Raw genomic sequence first — 19,267 nt, forward strand, 5'->3', positions numbered from 1 at the left:
TAGTAATTTGTTAATATTTGATTTGCTATCGATATTTATTTATAACACATTTGTATTGTTAAAATATTAGCGTTAACCAGACTTGCGTATGATTTGACATTGGCATGGTAGCAAACCTAACAAGCTCTCGTTAGCATCATCTTATCTAGAGTACTACCTCCGTCCCAAAATACTTGTCGCTTTGAGTCTTTTTATAACTTTTGATCATTCATCTTATTAAAAAAATAAAAATTATTATTTATTTTGTTTGTGATTTGCTTTTTTATTAATAGTATTTTAATTATAACTTATCATTTTTTATATTTATACTAATTTTTCAAATAAAACGAATGGTCAAACGTTAAAAAAAGTCAAAGCGACAACTAAGCTGGGATGGAGGTAGTAGAAAGGAAAGAAAACCATTCATCTTTCTATACAACATTTAATCCCATTCCCCTCTCTATCTCTTTCATGGATCATACTACCTTTTACTTTGAGAAGTTTGCCACACACATATAACACTTTGAGTTCATTTTAGTGTACAATACATCTTTCTCTGAAATGGAGAGTATCTGGCCATGTTCATTGGTACCCCTCAAAGATCAGCATGAAAATGAGTTCTGGTCCTTTGTATATATCCCTTTGCCCCGGATGTTCTATCATCAACTTTGTCTCCATCCCCATATTCCTGAGGGTTTTTTCCTTGATCCAAAAGGACTTGTCATTCTCATATGCGTGACTCACATGTTCTATACTTGAAAAATCAAAAAGATATTTTCTTCTCTTATGAAAGGAAGGAATACTTTAACATGATATCAGTAGGATCACACTTTGTACTACTCTCGGTTCACAAATATAAAATATTGGAGGACATCGTTTTCGATACGTTGCTTTGACTAAAATAATTTATACAAATATAAATTATTTTAAATAAATATAGTTGCATATATATTACAATAATTTGTTTCACGATAAATCTAGTTACATCATTTTTACGCCGTAAATTTTTATACTTTTATCTATTGATTGTCAAAGTTAAATAAAACTATTTATCTTTACATTGTTTTTAAAATATTTTATATTTATGGACTAGATGTGTCATGTAAATGCCCTGCAATGTCCCATCTTGTGCTGCCCATGATGTACACACACTGCACCTCATGACCCATAACTAGTTATTGACTAACTAACACTACAAGTCCACTTGATGTATTAAGAAACTCCTTTTTTGTATTTAAGTAAGTAGTGTTAGTTAGTGTAACAGTGTAACCATCGAATTATCTAAATGTTGGTTCAGAATCGATCGATGTTGACCTGGCATCAAGTCGAAATTTCATATTTATTGCTGTGTAGTCACTCCATTGCACATGCATGTGCCTGCTTTCCTCATCATTTTCAGGTGGATTAGCTGTTGAATAATCCAACTTGCACCATTTTTCTATATCTTAGAGAGTAACCTAGCAACCATGCCCTGTCATGTAATACTAGAGAAATTAAGGTATCATGGGATCCACTTGTATGCCCTACCTTTGTGGATGGAAAATTCCTAATTTTTCTACATAGAAAATAACTGAACTGGTAAAATTTTTTGAGACATTTTAGTTATGAAATCATCATGATTCCAAATAGGACACTAATGTAGATTTATCTTACACAGCCTCAATTGCGTAATTTTCACATTTTACCAGTATATCGAACTCCTATGTTTTCAGTAAAAAGCTGGACGAAAGCCTTTAATTTAAGAAAAATGTTGAACATTACTCCATTTCGGATTAAAGTATTTTCAACAACAAATGTGAAATACCCAGACTTTGCCACCTATTTTCAGGCAAACATCACATTCGTAGGCACCGTCCATGTTTGATGTTGTTACCAAGTAAATCATGGAAACGTGTAATCATCGATAATCGAGAAAAAAACCATGTGGCTGTGAACTGTGATTCGTTTTCAATATTGCAAAGCAGTGGAATCAATCACTTTCACCAGTGAAAACCTGATACGATTAGTACGAGTAGCAGCAAAGGAGTACGTACATTGGACGCCCAAGCCGTATAAAGTCAAAAAGCAACCGAGCAATTCTCCCACCTGCTATACTATCCCTGTTTACAAACACTCCGTATTTAATTAACGTTTTAGATATGATTTAGTTTAAATTTTAAAACTTATCCACTAATAATTTATAAAAAAATCATATGCATAAAAGGTAATATCACAATGTTATAGAACCATTACATTTTATAAACTTAGTCATAGTTTTAAAATCTTGATATAATCGTGACCTGGGTAGTTACTAGCTTTTTTTTTTTGGAATCAGTTACAGAGGTTAAACATAGGTCCATAAGTTATTGTATTCATGGCAAATTGTTTTCAAGTGTTATGCGATATACTAAATGTGAGCGGTTGTATGTACATGGTGACTTTGTTAATATTAAAAATATTCCAGCATAATCTCTGGGAGGTATTTATTCGGATGACTCCGTCGATATCGAAATGTATCGTTACAGTCATACAGATATGCTCATTCTACTATGATGTACGTGCGTATGCCTAGAGACGTGTTCATATCTTTATTGCGTTTTGGAAAAAAAAATCTTACTCTAAACGTGAAATATAATACTCCTACATTTAGGACGGAAGAAATTACACGAAATAAATTAGAGTACGTATACACGTATACGTATTCCTACTGCCGACGTCGACGTATAATACGCCCCACTCCCACACACACTCTCTCTCCGCGCTTCTGTTGCTGCTGCCGCTGGAGCTGAAGCTGCAGCTGCTCCTCTCGCTAAAAACCAACCCCCCAACCGCCTCTCCCCTCTCCTCTCCTCTCCCCCTCGCATTTGCAGTTGCAGAGCAAGAAGCAGAGAGAGAAGAAGAGGAAGCAGAGGAGGAGGAGTCCAAGAATTGAAGCAGGAGAAGAGGAGGTGGTGGTTTGATTCAAGAAGAAGGAGAAGAGCAAGAGCAAGGATGTTGCGAGGAGGGACGAGCTTGCTGGGGATCGTCAACTTCGTGACGTTCCTGATCTCGATCCCGATCCTGGGGGGAGGAATCTGGCTGGCGTCGAGGGCCAACTCCACCGACTGCATCCGCTTCCTGCAGTGGCCGATCATCGCCATCGGGCTCGCCGTCATGGTGGTGTCCCTCATGGGGTTCGCGGGGGCGTGCTACCGCCAGACGTGGCTGCTCCGCCTCTACCTCTTCGCCATGTTCTTCATCGTCGTCGCCCTCCTCTTCTTCATCGTCTTCGCCTTCGCCGTCACCGACCGCGGCGACGGCCAGGTGGTGATGAACCGGCGGTTCCTCGAGTACCAGCTCTCCGACTACAACGGATGGCTCCGCGACCGCGTCGCCGACCCCGCCTACTGGGCCACCATCAGCGCCTGCCTCCGCGACGGCCGCGCCTGCGCCGCCATGCGCCGCTTCGCCCGCGACCCCAACACCGGCATGCTCGTCCCCGAGACCCCCTCCATGTTCTACGCCCGCGACCTCTCCCCCATCCAGGTCACCACCACAATCTCTCTCCCTCTCTCTCTCTCTCTCTCTCTCTCCTCTCTCTCTCTCTCTTGATTCGTCAGTTCTTGAGGAGATTGACTGCTGCTGCTTCTGATGCGATTCGGATTTTGGAAGTTGGCGTAGTTGTGACGCGCTCAGAGAGGGGGGAAAGGAAACTGACTTCTTTTTTGATTTGTTCCTGTTTGGTCCAAATGAACTGAATTAATAAGGAGCTAAAAATAGCGGAGAATCGATGTGTTTTTAGGCGTTCTGGAGTTGAAAGGTTGGATTCTTGGTGAGTTTTGGATGGATTAGATGGGCATTAGCAGTTTATCCATTGCCAACTACAGGTCAGTGTAGAAAAGGCTGGGATTTTGTGGCACAAAAATAAGAGAGGATTAGGGAAAGATTTGCATTTTTATGGAGCTCTATTCATCAATTAGGGGAAAGATTTGCATTTTTGGGGTCGGTCTTGATTGGATTATTGATTCAATTTGAAGGAAGGGAACAACCACCTATACTGTTTTCTGATTTCTTGTTGTAAAGTTTGGTTAGGATATTCCCAGTTATCACTGCATGGTACCCATGTGGATCTCAAGATGTGCTGCTTTGCTTACCACTTTCATCAGCAGCCCCCCTTTTGCTTAGCAAGTCATATGGCCCTTTAAAATATTTTTGTTCCTGCATCAGCTTGCACCTTCGAGAAATTGTTAATCCTGCAACCTTTTGCTTGCCCATGATTTGGCCAAAGCAGCAAGAAAATCACAAACCTTTAGCCGCACCCGTCCTTCGATTCCACCGGATACCTTTCTTCAAAAGCAATCTTTTTTCTTGCTTTAATAGTTTATTGAACTGCTTCAAATTGCAAGGAATTTTGTCTAAATTCCATGCGGCGCGCCCTAAGTACATCCTATTTAGGGTGATTCAGACTTCAAATCTTGAATGATTAACTCCCTCAAAGCAATCTTTGAAGTGTGTACAACTCCCTCAAAGCAGTGTCCTTTTTTATGGAGCAAGTTGGTACCTCCAACTCCAGGCTATGCACCAAAAGAAACCTATGTGACAAGAATTGACTGCCTGGTCGATTTGAGTCTTTGTCTATGTCGTTTATTTTTTTCCCCTTAGGTGACCTTGCTGGTGCAATTGCTAAGACCAAATAATACTAAGACGTTTCAGAGTTGCCACTATTGCAGTGGTAAGAAGTAGAATCTGCAATATGCTGTGATGCTGAGGACAAGGTCATTTTCCTAGCTTTTTCTCTCTTCTTTTCTGGATACCAAAAGACAAGGTGGACCACAGCATTAGCATGATTGAAGGGATCACGGCCTCTCGCTTCTTACCCAACACAACAAAATGCGATCAGGACAGCTAAAAGCCGGTTGCTAGGTGCCTCATTTGAGAGTTGGAATTGGACCATGGAAGCCTTGCCTTGTTTGTCCTTTATATTCTCGTTGCTGTCTTCTGTAACTGCCAGTCTTTTTTTTTTTTGCTACAATTTCACAGATCACATGAAAAAAAAAAAAACCCATTTCTCTTGTAGTCTTTCACCGGAGACTGTACTGTACTGGTATGCTATGGATTGCATAAATATTCTTATACAGATTAGCTGTTGCCCATGTCTTTATAGGCCTACTTTGATGGAGCCAAGAAATTTGTATAGTTTAATGTGCATGGGTACATACTTTGTACTTTGTAGGACATGTCCTGACCATGAAAGCATTCAAAGTTGGTTCGTGGTTTCCCTTAATTTAGAGTCGGATTGCTTTGTTTTCCCTTTTCATGTAGACATATGCATGTTTGATCTCTAATCGAACTGGCACCATCAATTTTGTGTTGAATATAGGATATCTTTTTATGTATTCGGTTATATTTGTGTTTGTTGCTGTCGACAAGACTTGGCAGTCTAAGGTGATGGAAAATGGATAATTGCTCCCCAAATTTGTACATACTGTCCCAATCTATGGGGTACTTTAAAATGCTCAGTTTGTGTTGTTAAGCTAGTGCTATTGTAGTTCTATTCATTTCAATTTATGTTGGATGTAAAGCTACCTGTAGATAAATTATACTAGTTCTTCCATATCTAAAAAAATGTTACTCCCTCCATCCCAAAAAAAGACAAACCATGGGTTTCCGTGTCCAACTTTGACGGTCCGTCTTATATGAAATTTTTTTATAATTCGTATTTTCATTGTTGTTAGATGATAAAACATGATTAATATTTTATGCGTGACTTGTCTTTTTAATTTTTTTCATAATTTTTTTAAATAAGACGGACGGTCAAACGTTGGGCACGGAAACCAGGGTTTGTCTTTTTTTGGGACGGAGGGAGTATGTACTAGTCAAATTTTTTAAGTGCACATTTACACCAGTTGTCCCCATGAACAAGTTGCAAGAACTTAAATTCTAACGCTGAATATTTCTGGTTAATGATGTTGATTTGGGTTCTGATCAACAAAATGTTCCTTTTTGTGTGTGTGTTTGGGGGGGGGGGGGATTTCCAGGAGTGAATTACAGTCAATGAGCTATGATGTTTTGCTTGTAAAACTACATTCTGTAAATATGCATTTTGTTGTCTTGTCACTTCCTTTCATGTCCATTAGGATAGTAAAACCATAGGAGCGAAGTTCTGAATATCTAGTTTGGATTATATGCTAACACCATTTCATGACTTGACATTTGCAGTCTGGATGCTGCAAGCCACCAACATCGTGTGCATACAACTATGTTAACGAAACGTTCTGGACCGCAAACCCTGGCGTTCCGACCGTCGTGAATGATGTGGACTGCAGCAAGTGGAGCAATGACCAGCAGACGCTTTGCTTCCAGTGTGACTCCTGCAAGGCAGGCGTCCTCGCTGGCATCAAGAAGAGCTGGCGTAAGGTTGCCATCCTCAACATCGTCGTGCTGATCATCCTCGTCATCGTGTATGTTGCTGGCTGTGCCGCTTTCCGCAACGCCAGGAGGATCGAAAACGACGAGCCGTTTGGTATGGCAAGGATGACCAAGACTCAACCTAGCAGGTTCCAGTTCTGAGATAGTGAAGAACTGGGAGCCTTTGCCCCTTTGCCTGTACAAAAAGACCACAATTGGTGGTGCTAAGGCTCTGTCTGAATCTCTTATATATTATTTACTGGAATGTGGAATCAGCTACACTTTGGGTGGTGAAAAAGGAAAGTAGTTCTTGTTTCAGAATGTTCAGTCTGGTTTGGTTTTGTGCTTGCTATAGTGTTTAGGGTTAGGTCTGTTGTGTACTGGGTACAAGATGAGATCTGCAAGAAACAAGAGTAGTTCCCTCATTTAGCAATGTATTGTGCTGTACCATTGGAGATTTTGATTTGGCATAATCTTAGATGAATATGTTATCATCATGTACATGATGAATGTATTGCTCTGTAGTTCCTTCTCTCTCTCTCTCTCTCTCTCTCTCTTTCTTTTACTTTGTTTCCATTATTAAAAATTAAAATGGTTGACCATGTTATGATGATTGCTGATCAGGTATTGCGCAATATGATGATCTTAGATCGTCTAACAACTGCACAGTTATGTTCTTTGTTTTCTGATGGAACAATTTTTTTTTCTTCTGTATAACAACATAGACATGGTTGAGGCATCGATGTGACACCGGGTATAATCAAAAACTTCCCTACTATTGTGGGCTACAGTGTTGTGATCCAGCGACAGATGAATCTTCAGTGTTATGAACCACCTGCTTCAGTCATTTGTTGTAAGTTGTAACCATGAACGAATACTATGTGCTGCGGCATTCTATGGAGAAAATTCCCTCTATGGATTCTACTACCTCCGTCCAAAAATAACGCAATTCTGGCTATTCATCTAGACAAGGGAATGCTCAGGCGCATAGCGGGAATTGCATTCTTGTCGGGAGGGAAGTATAGTAGGTAAAAGGAAAATGGGTATCAACTGGAATTTGTAACAGCTGTAAAATGATCACAAGAAGCAACAACATTTTTTTAGATAATGGATTAAAAACCCAGCCTCTACATCCAAAAGGATGTACACAGCCTAATAAGCAACAACATACATGGGTTTTCCATCGAGGGAGGCTATCTCAAAAGCAAAATACATAACCAGTTTGCCTTAAACAGTTGCCAACAACATGAACCCATCTTAATAAAATTAATAGTGTGAAACTTTATTATCTTCGAGGATTTCATCGCGACAACCAAAGCAGCGAGTCTCCCTCAGCCGCCAAGAAGCAGTTGATTTAGTGAGACGACGATGTTGATGATGATCCCTGCGCAAAACAATTACAAATCCGTTACTTCTCTGATTTAAAGACACAGGATCAGGTTATCACTACAGACTGGGCATTGGACATTGTCAAGCAGTGAAGCAGGCATTGCTAGCAGAAGTCAAAGATAAAGGCCCTATCGATAATCAATATGCTTGGGCATTTCACATGTCAAACCCAGCAGAACATCACTACAGTTCAGGATTACCTCATCTGATCCATTTGGTAGCTCCATGAAGTTCCATCACGCACAAAAACCAGTACCACATTTACATGTAACTGATACCCCACTAACTGATGGTAGATTTTCTCTTTTGCCCCATAGTTAAGTGGCGTTTGCTCACTAGGCAGTAGGCACACCCCAAGCTAATGACAACGAGGTCCCCGGGTCACATGTCCACATGTCATACATACATATGTGGCAAAACCGCAGAAGAACAAATGCCATCCACTTATACGTGGCAAAATTGCAAATCTGACGTTTTTGTGACTAGTGGTCAAGAGGTGCCTACAAATGTTACAGGGCACGGAGATACACAAGAATGCAAAATTTTAGCTATTTTCCATTATTCATCCCCTTGCAGTTTTCACATTCTCGATTATCAAAAACAAAAAAAAAAGAAAGAAAGAAAGAATAACCAAGCACCACAGCCCCATGGGTTTCATATTGACAAAAGGTAGTTCAAACATGGACTAGTATGCCACAGTACAAACGGGCCAGAAGGTTACCTCATGCTCATGCCCATGACCATGTGAGTGATCATCATGACCATCCCAAGGATGACGCATGCCCTGAAAACATTATTATTTATTAAAAAGAGATGAATCAACACAACTCAAGATCGAGGAAATCGAAAGATTATATTACCAAGAGAACAGCACCGTCCTGCTTAGCCCTGTAGAAAACCCAAAACCTGTACAGACAAGACTTGGGTTATAAATGTAAACAAGTAGAAAATCCATGGTATTAGAAAATCTTAGTCATAAGCAAACATCTGTAACTGTTCATAATTGGATATGCTTGAAATGACAGGAAAAAAAATGGAATTAAAGACAAATTTGGTTACTGTCTTGCAATGAAAGGTAGGTTACGGGTTACCTTTTTAAAATGTAAATTAAAACAAAATGCAAGCGTGTTAACAATGAGATTTCTATACTCATGCTGCCATGATAAGCTATTCAAGCAGAAGCTTAACAGTAGGCTGCAAATGAGCAAATGACTTCATCGAGAAGCATAAGAAAATGTCTGGCGAAGAATAGAGTGGACAAAAGAACTAAGGACAACACTATCATGCATCTTTGTAGATTGATTTTATTATAAAGTTGTGACATTCAGGCAGGACGGTACCCTCCAGTAGACCCTTGACTGGGCATGGAGCTCATATCAGATTTGCTTAATAATTATAAGTGCTTGGTTGTTTTAGTTGCCAGTGATTAGTATTAGTTGGCGATGGGTTTAATAGTACAAATCATTTATTCTCAGAGGATGTTTTTCCCCCTGAAGTGATGTTTAATGACGACCTCAAGGTGACATAGTAGTTTGTCCAAATCTTAAAGCTAGTCCCGTTTCACAAATCACAATGGATACAATGGAGATAGAAACAAGAATAATTAGCCATATGGTTGGTTGTCCTTATCGTGCCTAATGCTTTCTTATTCATGTGTTGTGAATAAAGGTTGCAAAACGATGAAATAACAAAACATTGGTTTGAACCAAAGGCGTTTCAAGCTAGCCAAATACTGTGATTCTTCCCAGAGTTGTGAAAAAAATGCATGGATGAAAAAGGTGGTTAAAAGCTAGCTAAAAGGAGTCTAAAATTTGCTACAGCATAATATTGTAATTCATAACCAAACTCCCGGAGAGCCTAAATCGTGAAATCAATAATGATATGCTGCCGCTGCCGCTGCCGTTGCCTATCCAAGAAGAAGGAGCGCGAGCAGCGTTGATATCGATGACTATTCTACTCCATGAGGAAATCTTCCGATACAAAGATGAGTCCCATATGGACCAAACGAGAGGATTTGAGAGATCCCCAAATTGAGTAAACGTTTAACTGCAATCGAATTCCTCTCTAATATAACTAATCGATCGCGCACAAGCAGTAGTTGAGCAGTAGAACGAACGAATCTAGGGTCTGGTAGAGGAGGGACGGATCTCATCCGGTCGGCGAGGATGCAGGCCCAGATTTGGGGGGGAAATGGGCGAGCGAGGGATGCGTGCGGTGCGTACCACATGACGGCGCAGAGGCCCTTGCCGGCGACGGTGTGCCAGCGCTTGTTGTGGGGGATGGTGTACCCCTTGTACGTCGTGCCGCCGCCGTGCCCGCCGCCGCCCATCGCCGCCGCTCCTCTCGCCGCCGGCCACGCGCTTTCTCTCTCTTCTCCTCGGATTCGGCTGCGTCTGCGTCACTGCGTGTGGGGGTGGCTGGGTGGGTGGGTGGGTGACTCACCTTGGCTCACTAGTGGGCCGGAAATTAAGGCCTGCTAGTGAATTGTCCTGGCGGCCCATTATTCGTGGTCCTTTTCAACCATTTGGGCCGTGGGGTTTTCAGCCTAGTTAGTTTGAGGAACTTTTTTTTTTATTTTACACATTTTTTTATTAAAATATTTACAACAATAATTTAGGCCTCTAGACGCCCTCTAGAAAGGCGATTTTTAAACGTGATACGCCTAGATTTATAAATTTTCAAAACGAAAAAAATATTTTTGTAAATATTTATTTAAAAAAGTGTAAAAATTAAAAAAAAATATCTTAGTTTGAGTATACTAGTAATAGAAAAAAGAGATGGGGTGTTTGGACACAAATTGTGTGCTCCCTCCATTTCAAATTACCTGTTGGTCTAGGCTTATCACAAATCAAACATTTTAATATTTAACCATCAATTTCTATATAGTTATGATTTTGCATCATAAGATTTATATTTTATATCCACCGTGTGAAATACTTTCATATAATATATATTGTTAAGCAAAACGGATTTCTAAAATTTAATGGTCAAAGATAGATATGTTTGATTTAGGACAAATGTAAAACAACAAATAGTCCTATATGAATTGAAATCCTTCATATATATTTTTTCGCAAAATTCCATAGAAACAAAAGAGCCCATTAATTATACCAGTCCAGTGGGAAATCAAATCATCATTGGTCGGTCCAGAGTTCACACAAGCTCACTAAAGATTCTTTCTAGAATGCCATATGATTGTGAAGAGCTTGCTTGCTTACCAGTTATCACTCTGCAAGTCCAAAAGTTGAGAAGAAATAATGATAAGACATATGAATCAATTATTCAAACAATGCATGCCAGTTAGAATGCAGTGAGCCCAGCACAAGCAATGCAGATTAACCACATGTCCAAACCTCTTAACTAACTATTGTCATGTAGAAAAATCAAGCTCTTTCTTCTCCAAACCCCAATCAAAGCACATGATTCCAGTTAAGAGAGAAGAGATTGGATCAGAGAAAGGACTGGCCCCCATGTGGTGTTAATAAGAAGAAAAGTAGTGTGCATTTGACATTCAGCAATCCAGTTAGGTTTAGTTTATGACATGAGATAGATGTGTTCTTTCTCCAGTTCAAACACATTTCTTTGATCTTATGCTGAAACGTGATCCCCTCATGATCAGCAATTTCTTTGTTGTTTAGCGATACGTGTTACATCTGGGTCAAAGGATGGAAGAAGCTCCCTATGAACGGACACTGACTCCAGTTGACGTTTTTGGCTACTGATTGTTCAGCAATGGTCAGAGATTATGTCCATGTCCCCTCTTGCATCAACAAATCTCCCCCAAATTTTGGTGACAAAGTGTTATTTTGAACTGGAGGAACTGGATATAAATGTCGACAAAGGTTCATACGAATTGTGAATTTGTGCATGCATGGAAAGAAAATGTCGGCAGCTAGCTGCCCTGCTCATTTGGTTGGTTGACAGAGCAGAAAAAATTCAGTCAGTGGCAGAACTTCAGAGTTGCAGATCATGCATAGACAGTGCTAGCTTCCACTAATGTATGACATGTTCAGACATCAAATTAGTTGTAGTAATTAACTCAGCAGCATCACAAAGAGTACGTAAAAAGAATAAGAAAATGCCATGAAACACATGTTAATTAGTGGCATCCGACAATACACCGTACAATATTGTACTCGTTTTTGCGTCAAGTCCCACAGTAGCTGTTGCCAACATTTTCAAGGATTCTTCTGCATGCCAAATTAATTAACTAAACAATTGGGATCAGTGCAAAGCTGGCTGTATTTCATTTCAGCTCGACCAACGCTAGACACATTTACAAATCAAACCTAATTAAGCTAGGAGTTCACCATGCATATGTCTGTCTTCCACATTTGATGAGCAATAGGTTGGATCATGTGGCATGTACATTGCTCTAGTTTGGCATTGGGTTTGGAGCCATTTGCATCTGGTCTAGATAAGGTTGTTATTTAGGTTGCCACTCTTGTTGCCTTCTTCTCATTTCTGTTGGAAAGAAAAATTAACTTGGAAATCCCTAATGCAAGATGATTAGACAGACAACTAGGAAAATTGAGGAGATGAACATTTTTCATGCAGATATATATGTAATTAACCTAGATGGTAGAGTAGATCTGTAGAGTAGAGTAGTTAGATCCATGTACTTTAACCTGCCACTTGTGTTGCTGAGGAATTTTTTCATCTACTAGGTAAACCTAAGTTAGGTCAATGTACAATGCACATATATCTCCTCTCTACTAAGCTACTTCATGCATGTTGTCATGAATGCGTGTTTGATAGTAGTTTAACTTGTTTTCTTCCTAATAATTTTTGTCATTAGATGATGCAAACTAGTGCATGTTGCAGATATTTCATCTCTTGGGAGTTGCCTAAGAAATACTAGAAGCTAGAAAACAAGGGGAAAAAGTTACTAATGCCACGTCAAGTATGGAGAATATAATGCATGCATATGTACTGAAACTTAAATTAATTTGATCAGTATTTGGCCGGCACGCTTCGTATAAATACATTTCAAATTTTAAACACCGTACGATCGAGGGCAACTAGTCAATCAACTGGGATTATAGATTTGACGTCGTTTTGAAATACATGTACTCCAGTTGTTGCTTGCATACGGCATGAATATGCCACTCGTATAATTTTTAATTAATTAATTCGTTTAATTAATTACTGCATTGTGCCTGACCTACCAATCATTAGTAAGATGCATCGATCACTTCTGCATCAGACCATATATATGAACAGGAATAAATAGTAGCGTGGTAGCTAGGGTCGTTATAGTTGAGTTTTGTTTACACTGTCAAGTGTCCAATGCGCAGATCGATTAGTCTTTTATTCATAATTAAATAATATTCCATTTGCTTATAATCTTATTCTATAAGCCAGATGAGATAAGCATATAAACCAGAGAACACTTCATGATTGGCTAACTGGACTCAAGTTAATTCAGCACATGGTTCAGCTTTGAGTTGAACTCTTTTGCACCGTGCCACTAATTCAAATTAATATGAATATTTTAGAATTCAACTTAGAATTTAGTTAAGCCTCGTTGGAGAGAAGCAGCAGATATACAGTTAAGTCAGAGGATCCCATTTCCGTGACAGAATGAAGTTGAATTTAACCTGCCCATATGAACAGAATGAAGCTAAAACTTTCAAAATTGGATATAGAAATACAAAGTTATATTTATCATAGTCTTATTTTTACTATTTTTCTTTAATAAAATAGTTCTTCAATTTGATAAATAAGAAAAGGTTGCTGGTATTACAAGGCCAATTTAGCCCCTTTTGATTTAATTGTTATTAAAATATTAAACTGATAATTATCAAGCCGTAAGGGACCTGGAATCATGATTAAGAAACATAAATATTTTACTTGGTGCGGATCGAGTCTCATTTTTTTTTCATAAAATGAATTTCTAATTTTGTAACTAACAGATCGATGCAAAGTTATACTCGGCTTAGAGTCTCATTTTTTAAGTTTCTTAGATCTTTGATAAGTTTAATATTCTGAATTAATCGATCAATTTTAATTTTTATCTTTGTTAGACTCAATTTTAATTTTGAAATCCTAATTTGAAAGTTAGCAATTGTGAATGCCATGAATTCTTCTGTTAGTCCAAAATGTTATTATTCGACCGCCTAGATGCATGGATGATCTTATTTACCACTTTTTTTCTTCGATAACGTGGGAATTCAATTATTCATGCTATACTATAATAGTCATTACAGGTATAGATAAAAAAATATAGTAGACTTTCTTAACCGTCTTCTTTTGTGGTTACCATCGATTGAAATGCGGGTCATCTTTCATCCCTTTTGATTATACATAGACCAGAAAATTGCTATACTTCTTGTGGTGAAGCATCATGAGACTGAACTTAACACTCAAGAAACTGATGGTGGTCAAATTTAATTCCTAGTTCTACTAATACTTCCATGGTTACCAAGAAATTATCTCCTTTTTTTGGACTTTGAAAATCTCTCCCTTTGTGGAAAGTTACATGATATATGAAATGCATTGATGCCTAACAACATGTACAGAAGGGAATTAAGGACATCATTTTCACAAACGACGTAGTCAAGCAAAGAACAACTTAATTATTCAACTAGCTATATCTATCCATGACTTGTAACATCAAAATTGGTCAATACTTTTAACTTCTTGTTGCAGCTTCAACATGCTGGAACTTTTATTCCACAAGATCCATTGTTTTTCATGACCAAAGTACAACTTAGTAGCCTAATCTAGCAATTTATTTTCCTTAGCTTACTGTTCTTTGAAACACCAACTTAACAAAGTATATATTTCTTCAAGTATTGCACCCTAGTTAACCCTTTGGTTAACTTTGCATTTGGTAACATATATATTACATCAAGTAATTAAACTTTAATTACATGCATATATATATACTATATATATCTCACATATATATAAATATGACTCTATACTAATTGACATATCTCAACCACCTTGTAGCACTTAAGTACTAATTGGATCAGCTTGATTAATTAAGTAGTTAATTATTTCTTCGTGGGATTAATTAACGCCGAATGCCAGCTAGCTCGCCGCGAGCTCATGTCCAGAGCGGCTCGTCGACCCAGCCGATGGGGCTCGCTTGCATGGCGGCGGCGCCGGCACCGTCGACGACGTAGAGCGCGTCGACGGGCGCGGCGGGGGAGGCGGCGCCGCCGACGGCGGCGCAGTAGGCGGCGGCGGCGGCGGTGGTGGTGGGGTGCTGGGGCGGCGCGGCGGCGGCCATCTCCATGCAGAGGAGCGCGACGAGGTGGGCGTGCTGGGCGCGGGCGCCGGCGAGCTCGGCGTGGGCGCGCGCCAGCTGCGCCTTGAGGTCGTTGACCTGCTTCTGCAGCTGGCAGATGGCCCCCGCGCAGCCGTACACCGGGTCCCGGATCCGCGCGTTCGCCTCGTACACCATGCTGCTCACCGCGTCCGCCCGCTGCTCCTCCGGCAACTCCTGCAACCACGACGGCGACATTAACGGCGAGCTCGCCATGGCCGGCAACACCGAGCACACGATCGAGTTAGCTAGCTATAGCTGCTTGCCTGCAGGAGCTTGATGATGTTGCTGGCGCCGAAGACGCGGTGCGCGGTGGTGAACTTGTGCGGCTCGGTTGGCGGGAAGTACGGCGCCAGCACGCAGCGGTCGACGCAGCGGCGGCGCAGGATCTTGCACGCGGCGCACGGGCTGAGCACCACCGTCGTCGTCGTCGCAGCCAACTGCGGCGGCGGCGACGTCGGCGTCGGGGAAGGAGGCGCCGTGGCGACGGTGCAGGCCGTGTCGCTCGACGAGCCCATCTTGATCAGCCTTGTAGCTAGCTGATGATTAATTGCTGGGTTTGTGGGGAGTTAAGTGGATTTGTGGCCATTGATGTGGTATATATAGAGAAGAGAGAGTGTGAGAGTGGCAGCGCTTAGCTGGGTAAGCAAGCTGCTATTGGAAGTGAAGCTGACTGTTTAAACCTAATGTTGGTAGGAATGGATGTTTGGCCCTGTCATTAACTTGCTATAGTGCCATTAATTGGTTGACTGGTTGGCACTTATCAGCTCTGACAGTTATTTGAAGTGTCTGCCTGAAAATTAGACAGTGGATCTCTGTATATATTTGATCTTGATTGTTAGGGGAAAAAGATTGATAAGTACAACATAACATATACTGTATTGAAGATAGTGGATCAAAATAAATTAAAATTGTCGATGCTTGATATATATTTATCGTGTATATATTAGAAGGGTTTAATTACTTCTCAATTACCTTATTTTTATCTAAATTTCAGTCTTGTTTCCTACGTATAACCCTAACCCACTCTATCCTTCTTTTCTCATGGTTCGTTTTGTACACACGTTATACACCACCACAATGCCTCCCCCTACCCTCACCCCCTAACCTCCATCTGCCTATCCACACACCGCCGCTCTTTGCCTCGTTGGCGTGTCTCGGGCTCTCGGCATCAACAAGGCTCGCAGGACGCACCCACCTAGCTACCTACCTCATACCGCTTTATCCCTACTATACTATTGTGGCCGTAGCGCTCCTCTCTTCTTCTCTGGTGCGGCATCTCTCCTCTTCCGTCTCTAGCGACTTACACACCAGTGGATATGCCATCACTACTCCCTGCCTCCTAACCATTTCAATGAGGTTCCCCGCTACTCGACAGTTCACCCCTCTACTAGCTCTTAGCTCACACCATCGTCAAGGTGGTGCAATCGCCGCCACACTACCCACCAAATCCACCGCCTATTATTGATACATCTTCCACCTCACACATGACCTCTCTATAAAGACGCTCCCTCCACCAACCCCTCTCCTCCAAACCCTGGGGACCTAATTCGATACGTTTTTCATGGTTCAATTAATTTCAGCGTTGCACACATGGATGCGGCATGCTGCCATCAGCGATATCTTCTCTCCTTCTAGCTTGCCCTCCCCTCCCCTCTTTTGGTTGGAGGTTTTGAAAGACTATGGGTCATCCCATGGATAACTCCCGGCTTCTACCACTACTAAAATATAATTGTGCGTTCAGAATTATAGATAAATTAAATTTAGTTAATATATTTTGAGACGGTAAGTAATACATGGAGTATAATTTTACCGCCTTCCAAATATTTTATAACAAAAATTAACGGCCGGCCGGCCATGTCGATTTCTTAATAAACAATTTTAACCTTTTTTTTTACCAGAAAGGGCTTGTAACGGTCATGTGAAAGATATGGTAACATTAGTTAAAAATGCAGCTTGTGTCCCACGTACGTACGTACGTAATCTATGTTGATGTACCTATGTACTTACGTACGCGCCTGTACGTGACGCAGTTGGCACATTCATGCATTTAATTATAGATCAATTTCTCTCTCCTTGACATAGAGCAAATGCACTATATATATATATATTCCCCCTATATAATAATATATTAGCAGCTTTGCAATACATATTTTTCACATGACAAATCTTAGTACTAATTTCACATGTGAAATAATGAACAACGTTTTGTGATTTGATTGTACCATCCATTAAATAAACTTCATATTGATCTATTTGAAAATTAATCCTGCAGATGAGAGTGATCGACAACATGGACATATTTGAAAAAAAAAAGGGAATTGGTTAACTACTGAAATTGACACGTGCATAGATTTAAAATGAAAAGTTAGATATGTGTAGTATATTAGATGCATAAGAGAAAGTTAGAGTTGCTGGGCTTATATATTAGGAGGTAGTACATGCACACATGGGTATATATGTTCGGTAGTAAAACATGTACCTATATCATGTGCATGAGACTAAATCTCTCGAATCCTTTTAGATGTGTGCGAGACGCCACGCGGGTGTGTGCACGTGAGTGCGGTGTAAAAATTAGAGATGCACTTGATAATTTAGTGGTAAGAAGTGTGTACATTGTGATTTCAGCCTGAGATCACGTGTTCAATCTTCAACACCCTCACAATTTTTTCTTAAAAAATGTTTGGAGGGACATCTCTCCCTCCAAATTCTCTCTCTGTTTTTTTTTTGCGTTTTGAAAATTAAAAGTCCTGAAAGGAGTTGAGTATAAACTTGAAAGAGGTATAACGAATTTTCACTTGTATGTGCATGTGTATATTTGGTAGAAAATTGGAAAGGCAGGTAGGGATATTTTCAATTTGTCTCATCTATTATATATTACTATAAGATTATATATTAATATATAGTACCAATCATCATTATTGCCAATATACTACGATATTGGGCACGGCACGTAAGCATGCTGCAGACCACAAAAACATTAGAGCCTATCCTAGTAGAGATTAAGCAATTATTTCGCCATAGAAATTAACCAACACATATACATCGATCAGCTTGCAAATAATAATAATTTAGCATGCATCATGTGTATTGGCAAGGTAGTTGTAGTGGAATCCCGTCGTGTATATATAGACCACCACTACGACTAATGCACGATGATATAAATTTCGCCTGCGTATTGATTTCTTTTCTTGAAGCTGCATGCGAATTTCTAAAGTAGAAATAATTGTATTTGCATCGCCGTGTGGACTTTACATGTTACAACAACAATACGCTTTTACTCTAATCATCATCATCATCGATCATATCATCTCCCAAATCAAACCATGCATGCATGGTGCATCTGGCCCTTTTGATTACAACTCCCTTCGTCCTAAAAAGTTAACGACGTCCTACATTATTTTGGGATGGAAGAGAGTACGTACCAGTGCTTTCGCAGTCAAATTAATAGTTGCACTAAAAGGTCTGGGAGAGTAATTATGTTTGTGCCGATATAATTTGCCGCGGAAGGATAAAGTGAAAATTGATTCTAAAATTGAGATTGAATGATTCAAAATTGTCTTTTAGTTTGAAGTCATGAAATTAGCAACTTTTTATTGTTCAAAATTTATCAAAAAAAAAGAAACTTCTTCACCTACTTAGGCCCTATTTGTTTAGACTTATAAGCCAACTTATAAGCCGAAAAGTCTAAGCCTAAATAAACAAGCAGCTTATTCGTTTGGCTTTTTTTGAAAGCCATAAGCCACTCTAACACTATTAAGCCAAAAGCTAGGTTGGAGAAGCTTTTTTTGGCTTATGTGAGATAGATGTATGACTCCATCACTAAACTTAGGACATTAAATCCATCGACTTATAAATCATATAAGCCAATAAGCTGACTTAAAACTTAAAAGTCTAAGCCAATAACTTTAAGCCTAAATAAAGAGGGCCTTAATAATCTAAATCACAATCTTGTTAGCCCCATTTAATTTCACCAACTTTTTTAATCACCTTCTAAAATGACTTCAAAAAATCTTTATATTTTAGGATGAAGGAAATAACTTACACAGATATATGTACATACGTGAAGCACCGTTGCTGCATGCATGCAATTCATACGTATAGAAGTATATATATCACTATCAAGATATATAATCAATAGTAGATAATGAGTCAGTAGCATATTAGTGTCTGGGTAGCGGATTGCAGATAACAGGTGCTATTATAGATACTAAGTTCCAATAGCAAGATTTAAATTTTAAGTTACATTACATATCA

At 39.7% G+C, this 19,267-nt stretch overlaps 3 protein-coding genes across 3 annotated transcripts; 1 reads left to right on the forward strand and 2 right to left on the reverse strand.

Annotated features, from left to right (window-relative positions):
- Positions 1–2,716: 2,716 nt before the first annotated feature.
- On the forward strand, positions 2,717–6,846 carry LOC4337662 (tetraspanin-3). The gene is made up of 2 exons (XM_015784330.3): positions 2,717–3,483; positions 6,157–6,846. Exons 1-2 carry the CDS (start codon positions 2,950–2,952, stop codon positions 6,505–6,507), a joined length of 885 nt encoding a protein of 294 aa, XP_015639816.1. The 5' UTR covers positions 2,717–2,949; the 3' UTR covers positions 6,508–6,846.
- Positions 6,847–7,419: 573 nt separating this feature from the next.
- Positions 7,420–10,143, reverse strand: LOC4337663 (NADH dehydrogenase [ubiquinone] 1 beta subcomplex subunit 2). The gene is made up of 4 exons (XM_015784332.3): positions 9,957–10,143; positions 8,595–8,640; positions 8,456–8,518; positions 7,420–7,729 (listed from the first exon to the last, which is right to left on the reverse strand). Exons 1-4 carry the CDS (start codon positions 10,061–10,063, stop codon positions 7,700–7,702), a joined length of 246 nt encoding a protein of 81 aa, XP_015639818.1. The 5' UTR covers positions 10,064–10,143; the 3' UTR covers positions 7,420–7,699.
- A 4,250-nt stretch (positions 10,144–14,393) lies between these two features.
- LOC107278669 (LOB domain-containing protein 1) lies at positions 14,394–15,679 on the reverse strand. The gene is made up of 2 exons (XM_015783394.3): positions 15,277–15,679; positions 14,394–15,187 (listed from the first exon to the last, which is right to left on the reverse strand). Exons 1-2 carry the CDS (start codon positions 15,526–15,528, stop codon positions 14,789–14,791), a joined length of 651 nt encoding a protein of 216 aa, XP_015638880.1. The 5' UTR covers positions 15,529–15,679; the 3' UTR covers positions 14,394–14,788.
- Between the last annotated feature and the right edge of the window lie 3,588 nt (positions 15,680–19,267).

The sequence above is a fragment of the Oryza sativa genome, chromosome 5, assembly GCF_034140825.1.
Source record: "Oryza sativa Japonica Group chromosome 5, ASM3414082v1".
Taxonomy (NCBI): Eukaryota; Viridiplantae; Streptophyta; class Magnoliopsida; order Poales; family Poaceae; genus Oryza; species Oryza sativa.

What these genes read in the sequence shown, in the direction of transcription:
- LOC4337662 (XM_015784330.3), top strand. Translation starts at nt 2,950, where the DNA reads ATGTTGCGAGGAGGGACGAGCTTGCTGGGGATCGTCAACTTCGTGACG. An exon ending in GCGACCTCTCCCCCATCCAG is followed by an intron (nt 3,484 to 6,156) that starts GTCACCACCACA and finishes TGACATTTGCAG; the next exon opens with TCTGGATGCTGCAAGCCACC.
- LOC4337663 (XM_015784332.3), bottom strand. Translation starts at nt 10,063, where the DNA reads ATGGGCGGCGGCGGGCACGGCGGCGGCACGACGTACAAGGGGTACACC. An exon ending in GGCCTCTGCGCCGTCATGTG is followed by an intron (nt 8,641 to 9,956) that starts GTACGCACCGCA and finishes TTGTCTGTACAG; the next exon opens with GTTTTGGGTTTTCTACAGGG. An exon ending in AGGACGGTGCTGTTCTCTTG is followed by an intron (nt 8,519 to 8,594) that starts GTAATATAATCT and finishes TAATGTTTTCAG; the next exon opens with GGCATGCGTCATCCTTGGGA.
- LOC107278669 (XM_015783394.3), bottom strand. Translation starts at nt 15,528, where the DNA reads ATGGGCTCGTCGAGCGACACGGCCTGCACCGTCGCCACGGCGCCTCCT. An exon ending in ACATCATCAAGCTCCTGCAG is followed by an intron (nt 15,188 to 15,276) that starts GCAAGCAGCTAT and finishes TCGTGGTTGCAG; the next exon opens with GAGTTGCCGGAGGAGCAGCG.